Raw genomic sequence first — 8,813 nt, 5'->3', positions numbered from 1 at the left:
CTGGAAGGGGCTGGGAACTGTGATCTGGAAGAATTCTTGTGTGTGTGCGGGCGCGCACAAGTGCGTGCATGTACAATACTAGGGATTGAGCCCAGGGTGTTCTGTCACTGAACTGCATAGCCCCTCCCTTTTAATTTTGAGACAGAGTCTCCCTAAATTGCCCACACCGCCTTCAAACTTTGAATCCTCCTGCTCTAGCCTCCAGTGTAGCACCAGAACCCTTGTTTTTAAGCAAGAAAACAAGAAATGGTATAATAGCTACCTTTTATTGAGCACCTACTTTATGCCAGGCACTTTACATAGTCTGTGCTTATAATTCTCACAATGACCTCAGAGGTAGGCATCATTATCACTTTTTATGTATGAGGAAACTGAGATAAGTTTAAGCAGCTTGTTTAAGATCACACAGCTGATTGATGAGTGAGTGATATAATCGGCACTAATGAGATGTGCATCTTGAAGGACCCAAGACCTTTGACAGGTATTTTCCACACTAAGAAAATAAAGAGGGGCCAGGGCTGTAGCTCAGCCGCAGAGCACTTGCCTAGCATGCGTGAGGCACTGGGTTCAATCCTCAACACCCACATATATGACTACAAAAAAAAAATTTTTTTTAAAGAAAAGAAAGGGGATAGAGAGGTGGGTGAAGGGAAGAATTCTCTAGGGGGTGGGACACTAGTTCTGCTGTCAGAGCTGTTGAGGAAAACTGAGCTCCACTCTGCTTTCCCACATCTCCCCTCTGACAAGCCACTCCTTCCCAATAGTCAGCTACAAAGTCAGGAGAAACTCTGGCTGAGAGTGATCTTCTCAAAAAGGAAAAATGACTGAGATGAAAGACCTTACTTACCCTGTATGTGTATTGGCAGGTGTCACTGTGTGCATGCCGCTCCAGTGCCAAAGCATACCACTGCCAGGATAAGAACACTGCTCACTTTTAGGTCACACTCCTGCCACATGTGCAGAGTGAGATACCAAAGGAATAGTTAAAAGAGTTGTTTATTTCCTACCAGAGTCCAGGGAAACCACGGGGGGGGGGGGGCAGGTCAACAATCAAAGCCTCAAATTTGCCCCTTGCCCCCTTCCTCCAGGCTTATCTAGCTTCAGGGATACTGTGTTTATTCTGTGGATTCAGGGACCCATGGTGTGTGCCATTCTCTCTCTCTCTCTCTCTCTCTCACACACACACACACACACACACACACAGTTCTTGAGTTAAGGCACTAAGTGTGGTCTGCATGGCCTTGGAGTCTGTGCCCATCAAGCACTTATAGCCAGTGACTGAGCCCATGTGTGTACTCAGATGGGTTAGTGCAATATTAGGAGTCTCTTCACAAACAGGGACAAAAGTGGTGACTCTGGGCTAGGCCTTCCGTTCTCTAGGAGGGAACCTCCTGTCTCCTTGTCAATTGTTGAAACACCTGACTTCTCCCCAGCTGGAGTAGAACCAAGTCAGCCACAGTTCAGATATGTGCTGTGAACTCAGGGCCTGGCTTCTAACACCAAGAATGTATACTTTCTGAGTGTGGCAGGGAATATTTGGGGGACTTTTAGGAGGACAAAGATGGCCACGAAGGCCAGGATGGAGGGGAGAGGTTTCTCTTTGTGCTTTTAAAACCGGACCATAAGTAACAAACAAACAAACAAAAAAAGCCAATCTTTCTCCTCTGAGCTCTCTGACTCCACCTCAGGAAAGAGGTTTCTGTAAACTGGAGTAAGTGTGGAGGGAAAGGGAGCTATTAGGATTGTGCATTGGTGCCAGAGGTTGCTTTGATGTCCCCTGCTTCGGTCCCACCTACAGCAGTTGGCTCCAGCACATTTAGTTCAACACCCACATAATGGGTAGTACAGAGGTGGAGATCTCCGGAGATGTGTGTTCGGGTGTGATGGAGTTAAAGATCTGTATGAAAGCTAGGGTTAGAGCTGTGGGGTTCCCGGGCCCTGGGCTGAGTCAGGACGCCCAGGTGAAGTAAGCAACCTCGTCCAGGTCGACGGGGTAATCAGTGAGCAGCACTGGCGTCTTGTCGAAAAGCTCGCCCTTGTAGCTGCGCCACTTGCCAGCAGGCAGGTAGACGTCGCGCTCCTGCTTGCCTGGCTCCAACACCGGCGCCACTAGCAGCGTGTCCCCAATAAGGAACTGAGAGTCAATGCGGTGAGCTGTCTCGTCGCCGGGCGCGATCCACCAAAGGGGGCGCACTATGGGGTCGCCAGTGTCCGTGACCTCACCGGCGAGTTCCAGCAACAGCGGTGCCACAAGCGAGGCCCGCAGTGCAGCGAACTTGTGTGCAATGGTCACCACTTCTGCGTCATATTGCCAGGGCGGGATTGAAAACTGCATGGCTGGCATGAAAGCGGCCACCTCTAACCAGCGCACGTAAAGCTCGCGCTCCGGACCATCTCTGCCGCCAGCTGTGCGCTCAGGGACTGCGTTGCCACCCACCATATCTGGCAGGATGAATGGGTAGCCCAGCATGCTGACGGTGAGCACCGCTGGAATGAGCGAGCGCAGCCCCAAATCATAGCCCCACACCGAGTCGCGGTCCACCAGGCGGAAGAAGCATGAGATGTTCTGTGACTGGTAGCCCACACGTACCTCGGCCAGTGAGAAGAAAGGCAGAGCCATTTCAGTGTAGCGCCGGCTCCATACGCTGGGGTCAGGCAGCGATCTATAGGTGCTGAAGTCCCGCGGCAGGTAGCTGACTTCACCCGCGTCGAATTTAAAGGAGGCCACAGCGTAGCGCGAACGCAGGCGTCTCAGGTGTCCCTGAAACCAGTCGCGGGCCTCTGGGCGCGTGAAGTCGAGCACCGCGCCAATGCCATTCCACCATCGCACAAGCGCTGGCAGCCTGCCTGTGGGTTCGCGCACGAACAGCTCACGCTCCACGCCCTCGCCGAAACGTGAGGAGTTGTAGTTGACAAATGGGTGCACCCAGAGTGTGACCCGGAAGCCAGCGTCTCGCAGGCGGCGGAACATGTCGCTGGCGTTGGGGAATTTGGCCTCGTCGAATTCGAAGTCGCCGTAGGCCGGTGTGTACATGTCGTCAATTTCCAGGTGGCTGCTATTGAAGCGGTGCTGGCGGATCTGCTGGGCAAAACGCAGCACCTTATCCTGGTCCACAGCACGCCCATAGAGCGCCCACGTGGACCAGATAGGGTCTCTGAAGGCCTCGGGCGCTGGCACCCTCGATGGTTTGTTGAAGTAACGCCGCACCATATACTTGTGGATGGAAGTGACGTCTGAGCCGACGCATACCCGGTAGCTGAGCTCTGGTGCTGCGGTGCGTCCGGCAGGCGGCTTGTAAGGCGTGTCGTGGTAGCGTGCCTGGAGCCGCATCGAACGCTCCGTGCTATTCCAGCCCAGGTGGAAAGGCACTGAGTCGTTGACTTTGATGGCAGCTGCGCGAGATGATAGCCAATAGCGCTCAAGTATGCCCCCAAATGCGGCGTCAGAAGAGTAGACATCGCTAGTGACAAATGGCTGCGGTTCCAGATGGCCCTCCAGGCGGATGGGCCAGTGTTGCGTCCTCATCTCAGCACCGCCATACCAATGAGCAGCCGCATCGCCCAGGAACATGGCATGCTCCACCGCACGTCCTGGGGCTGCTTCCTCCCAGCGCACGCGATAGCACATGACGGTGTCCTTGGGCCTCACAGTCTGGATGAAGAAGTGCAGTGGGCGCCCATCCGCCGTGCGAGAGCAGCCAAGCAGGGCGCCATCGCGGCTGCAGGAGTCGAGGTCCAATGCTCCAGAACGGAAGGCTAAACGGAAGACTTGCTCGCCCTTCTGGTTTCGGATGGAGAAGCCGCCACGGTTGAGGTCCAGCAGCTCTGCGCGAAGGCGTTCTGCTTTGCGTAAGGAAGCGCTATAGTAGCACCAGGCCACTACCGCGGCCAACACCAGCAGCAGCCCCAGCACCGCGGAGCCCAATAGTGGCCTCAACTCTTTGGACGGCTTGGGCTTGGAGGGAGAGAAGTTGTCGGGCAGGAAAGTGTACATGGCTGTTGCTTCGACAGCCTCAGAGCTTTTATGGCCTGTGTGGTGACCAGGGCGGCGGCGGGGGTAGGCCTGGCTCTTCTCTTGAAGGTTCTGGGGCATCAGCCTCCAGCTAAGGAAGGAGCTGGTAGTTGGTCCACTTGACCAAGCCCATCTGAACCTCACCTGTAGGACTCTGAAAGCCGGGGAGGGGAGTAGGGAGGAGGGGAGTAGGGAGGAGGGGAGTAGGGAGGGAGGGAGGGAGTGGGAGAGAGGGAAAGAGGGGGAGGGAGAGAGAGAGAAAGAGGGGAGACTGAGCTTTCTCATTCCATAATATTTTCATTTGCTGTGGCACAGTGGGTACTAGAGATGTACTGGAACCTAAGGTCTTGATGAGTAGAAAAGATGACACCAGAACAGTCTGCCTGGGTCCCACCTGTCCTTTCTCATGGGCTCCAAGTTCTTGACAAAATGAGTCAGGACTCTGAATGGGGAGAATCATGTAATTGGCAAATGGCATGCTTCCCCTTTTTCCTGATGGAGAAACAAACCCAGAAAGGGTCAGGGTGCTGTCCTGGACCACAGGATAAATCAGGCCTACTGGGTGACACATGGAGCAATTCAGGTTTAAGAGGGATGGAAATGGAGAGAGTCTTGTCTCCCAAAGGCAAGGCCATGGTAAGAGAGGGGGATGGTCCAGCCAGTTCCTTGAGAACCCCCATATCAGGAATTCAAACCAGAGGTGCTTTACCACTGAGCTGCACCCCTAACCCATTTATTTATTTATTTTTGAGGCAGGATCTCACTAAGTTACTCAGGCTGGCCTTGAGCTTGCAATCCTCCTACCTCAGCAGACCCAATATTGGGATTACAGGGGTAAGCCACTGCACCAGCTCCTTGAGAGTTTTAACAGGGCAATAGGATAGCTTCCCTGTACCCAGAGGGGAAAGGAGGAAGAGGAGACAGCTCAGGCATGGAATTTTATCTTGAGTTAGAAGCCAGATGACATTTTGAAATTAAAGAAGATAGTCCAAAACCAGACTCAATCCCAAGGCTTGGTTTAAAGGGAGGCAGGGGTTAGTGCTGGGGTCAGGATATGCCTTCTCAAATCAGCCCCTTTGCCATAAAACCCCACCTAGTTCTGAATCATTAACCAACATTCCATTTCTCTGCCCACCTTCTTTCTTTGCTCCAAACATAACATCTGTGCATCACCTGCTTCCTAACTTTATCTCTACCACTTACCCTCTGTACTGCTGTCCCTGCCTTAGTTTGGATACTGTCACTTCTCCCCTATACTATTGCAACACTTCTCCAGTAGGTCTCCCTATCCCCAACTTCTTTTCCTCTAGTGTCTTCTGCTCACAACAACTAAAGTGATCTTTCTAAAGCACTTATCAAACCACATCTGTGCTTACTTCAAGAGATGCTCATGGTAAAATTCAGATCTGCAAGCTTTGAAATCAAGGTTCAAGACATTCCTTAGCTACCTTTCTGATTCTATCTCTAGCCAGGCCTGTCCAGTGACTTATCAAGCGCATTCTCTCAATCTAAATTTTTTCAGGCCACCTGCTTCAGAAGATTTCACACTCGGCCTGGTAACTCTCCTTCACCTACAAGCTCTCTAGTGATCAGACTGACCACCACACATATAAAATTTCACATACTATATGCTGAACATCTGGATATGACTGTAGAGAAATACAGGCTTGGGGGAAAGTTTGTGTCTGAATCCGCTGCTCAAAGTCAATGATCCTTCCTGTTCCCAACCCTCAGGGCAGAGTTCAATAAAGAAACACCACCACATGTACACACACAGGCAGATACACTGCCAGCTAGCTGGCTGCCTAGCTGCTCCAGCTGGGGTGAAGAAGAGATGGAGACTGGCAAACAGTAATTAGCCTCCTTCCAGATGCCAGTGTCTGTGTCTGTCTCCAGTGACTTCCAAGGAAATGCTGGAACTACTCAGATTCTTTAACTCTTTTAGCTTCCCCTCACAGAAACTATCAAAAATGCCAAGTGCTGATCAGAATATTGATTGTAGATGTCAATACACAGCACCTTCCATACCCTTTCCTCAAGTTGCTCCCTCCCCCTAATTCCCTAAATTTTTCAGTCTCCCTGGTCTAGAACAGCCTCTTTCACTTCCTCTAAGCACACACAACTTAATTTTGCTCCTCACTTCCTATAAGTACAGGTTAGAAAAGTCCTCCTGGAAAATGCATGCAGTTGCCTTTTCTGACATGCTCAAAGTTGAGCAGAATCCCAAGAAGGCTTTAGAGGACCAGTCCATATTTGCTATATTCATTCGTTTAAGACAATCATGACTTCATTTCTGGATTCTAAGGGAATATGTGAGAGGCTTCATATCTAAATAGGACAGAGACGTCCTCATCCTCAAAACTTTATATTGTCAGCCTGATTTCATGACTTTTGGAGGTATAAAGAGCCTGCCCACCTTAGTGACCTCAAATGCCTCAAAAGTCATTTCTAACACTTGGGTTCTGAGAATCTTAACTTTTTGAATCCTAAAGTTTTTTGATATAGGGTCAGGTGGCCCAGGCCTGTAATCCCAGCCAATGGGGACTGAGACAGGAGGATTCCAAGTTCCAGGCCAGCTTCAGCAACTTAGCAAGGCCTTCAGCAACTTAGTGAGACTCTGTCTCAAAGTAAAAAAATAAGAAGGGTGAGGGTGTATGTAGCTCAGTAGTAGAACTACCCTGGCTTAAATCCCCAGTAAAAATAAATAAATAAATAAATAAATAAAATAAAAATTTTGTCTTCATTGATGACAGGCAGGAGCCAACTGACCTGGGCACCCATTCTGCCGGGCACCATTCTGGTCTCCCAAATGTACCACAACATTTAACCCTAACGATAATATGGAATGGCAGAGGTAGGTTAGTGTCCATTTTACAGATGAGGAAACAGTGGCTCAAAGAGACAAAGGGGCTTGTCCGAAGTCACCCAGGCAGTAAGTCTGCTTCCAAATTCCTACCTCCACTCTCCACAGCATATTTTGGGAGATGGGAGATAATGGTCTGATTTGGTTACCTGAAATGCACAGCAGGCTTCCATCAGATGGGAGTGGGCATGGTGAGGCGTCTTTTAAAGGTTGGTGCTGTGGATTGCTCTGGGCCAACCAGAAAGATTCTAAAGGTGGGAAAGGGACAATTTTTCTTTGAAAGGGGCCATTTTAATGATATCTGGTACCAGGGCTGTGGGGTAGGAATTCTGTGGTTCGGGTGCGAAGTCATTAGAGACCCCTGTAATCTGCCGTCTCCACCATCTGGCCAATGGCCAACCACAGGCTAAGGCTAAGCAAGTGGGGTCTGCGGGTCGGGCCTTCTTGGGTCTTTTCCCGCTCGACATTCAACCGCAGTCTTGGCTTCCAGCCCCTGGTCTGGTCTGAGGGAGAGAGCCCAGCTTGGCTCAACTGAGTGGGGGCCATTTCAGAGACGTTTGTTGGACACGGTTGGGGGATGGGGCGGGTGGAAATGTCAAAGGCAACTCGATCCGGCCCATCTCCCTCCTCTGCAAGATCCGTGAGGATCGAGTGACTGCACCTACACCGCCTGGAATACTCCACACCCACTCTCAGCGCCCCACCGCAATTTCATTATTCAAAGGGGCAGACGGAGGTCATGGGACCTGCCGTCTGTTAGGAACCTTGGACTAGAGGAGGTGCCCAGGTGTCCTGGATCGCTCCACCTACTCTTCTGTAAGAGCGAAAGTTCAGAAATAGTGCTCCCTCAGCAGTCCTCCTACCCGCATCGTCCCGAAGTCCTTCCGCTGGATTCACTCACGGCTGTGGCCTCCGGTAAAGGTGGGAGTGAAAGGATCCTTCTGCAGACCCCCTCCACACTAGCAGGAATTGAGCTGCCACCCCGCCGCGCTGGGCGCAGCCTCGCTGGGCTCAAGAGTCCCTCCTCGGGCCCCGCCCTCGGACTACTCCGCCACGCCCCAGTCGTCCAATCTCTCTTGGGCCTCTGGCTCCAGCCCCGCCCTTAGTGCCCGACACTTCCCCCATATTTTCAAGAGGACCTGAAGCCTCACCCTTTAGCCTCCACCTTCACGCCCGCAGCTCTACTCCAAGCCCCTGGCATCTCAGGCCCGCCTCCAGCTGGGGTGCCTCCGGGCTCGTTCTTGGGCTTGAGGACCCGCCCTTTCTGGGCCATTTCTTACCCTCGAGCGGGCGGGTCTTTGCCCCAGGCCTATTGGGTAATGTAGTTCTGAAGAACGTTGGGGTTCTTGCACCTCCAGGCTAGGTTTGGGATAATTATGAGAGTGAGAAAATAAGCTTCGACATAAAGGGGCAGGGCTGGCCTTTGGGTTCAGTCCCCTCCAGGTTTGGGGAGGCTGTACCTGTATAACGCTCTCAGTTTTCTCATATGGAAAAAGAAGTAGCGCAATATTGGGAAGATGTCAGCTCCCACTGCAGGATAATTCCCAAATCAAGGGCCCCAAGGACAGGGCTTGTAGTTCACACAGCCAGTGGCCTAAACTTTCAGTTCTCATTGGACCGGATCAGTGGTGTCCAAGATCAGGCACTGAGAAGACCGGTTTCTGCTCAGTTATTTTACCAAGTCTCTGTCACCTTCCCACCCTAGTTATTTATAGGGTCAGCTGCTCCTCCTAGTGATAGACAGCCTTTAGTTAAATGTCTGTGCTTTGGAGAGGTGGGAGTGCCCCACCATACCCCTTCTCCTGGAGTGAGGGATGGTGCAAGACTCTTGAGATATCATCTGTTTGAGAGAAAGGAAAATACTGAAGATTCTGGTGATTCGCCCCACCCCTTGCTCCTCGAGGGACTAGAAACCTGTCTTGGTTATTTGAAATTTCT

General features: G+C 51.5%; 1 protein-coding gene across 4 annotated transcripts; it reads right to left on the bottom strand.

The window, feature by feature from the left end:
* Nucleotides 1–252: 252 nt before the first annotated feature.
* On the bottom strand, nt 253–8,131 carry Myorg (myogenesis regulating glycosidase (putative)). Of its 4 annotated transcripts, none has more exons than XM_048783469.1 (3): nt 8,027–8,045; nt 7,025–7,123; nt 253–4,166 (listed from the first exon to the last, which is right to left on the bottom strand). In XM_048783469.1, the coding sequence occupies exon 3, from the start codon at nt 4,091–4,093 to the stop codon at nt 1,949–1,951; it is 2,145 nt and encodes a 714-aa protein (XP_048639426.1). In that variant the 5' UTR covers nt 4,094–4,166; nt 7,025–7,123; nt 8,027–8,045; the 3' UTR covers nt 253–1,948. The 4 variants fall into 4 exon arrangements, with proteins under 4 accessions (XP_048639426.1, XP_015347907.1, XP_015347905.1 ...); XM_015492421.2 differs by lacking the exon at nt 8,027–8,045 and adding an exon at nt 7,739–7,916; XM_015492419.2 differs by lacking the exon at nt 7,025–7,123 and having other exon boundaries at nt 8,027–8,131.
* Nucleotides 8,132–8,813: the final 682 nt, after the last annotated feature.

The sequence above is a fragment of the Marmota marmota genome, unplaced genomic scaffold, assembly GCF_001458135.2.
Source record: "Marmota marmota marmota unplaced genomic scaffold, marMar, whole genome shotgun sequence".
Classification (NCBI taxonomy): Eukaryota; Metazoa; Chordata; class Mammalia; order Rodentia; family Sciuridae; genus Marmota; species Marmota marmota.
Note: the sequence above shows the minus strand (reverse complement) of the source record. Positions and strands in the feature narration are given on the sequence as shown.

Bases quoted from the DNA above. Each gene is read 5' to 3' on its own strand.
- Myorg (XM_015492419.2), bottom strand. From the start codon at position 8,076: ATGCCAGGGGCTTGGAGTAGAGCTGCGGGCGTGAAGGTGGAGGCTAAA. The intron at 4,167-8,026 runs GTGAGGCTTCAG...CCCGGCTTTCAG, and splicing joins GTGAAGGTGGAGGCTAAAGG to AGTCCTACAGGTGAGGTTCA.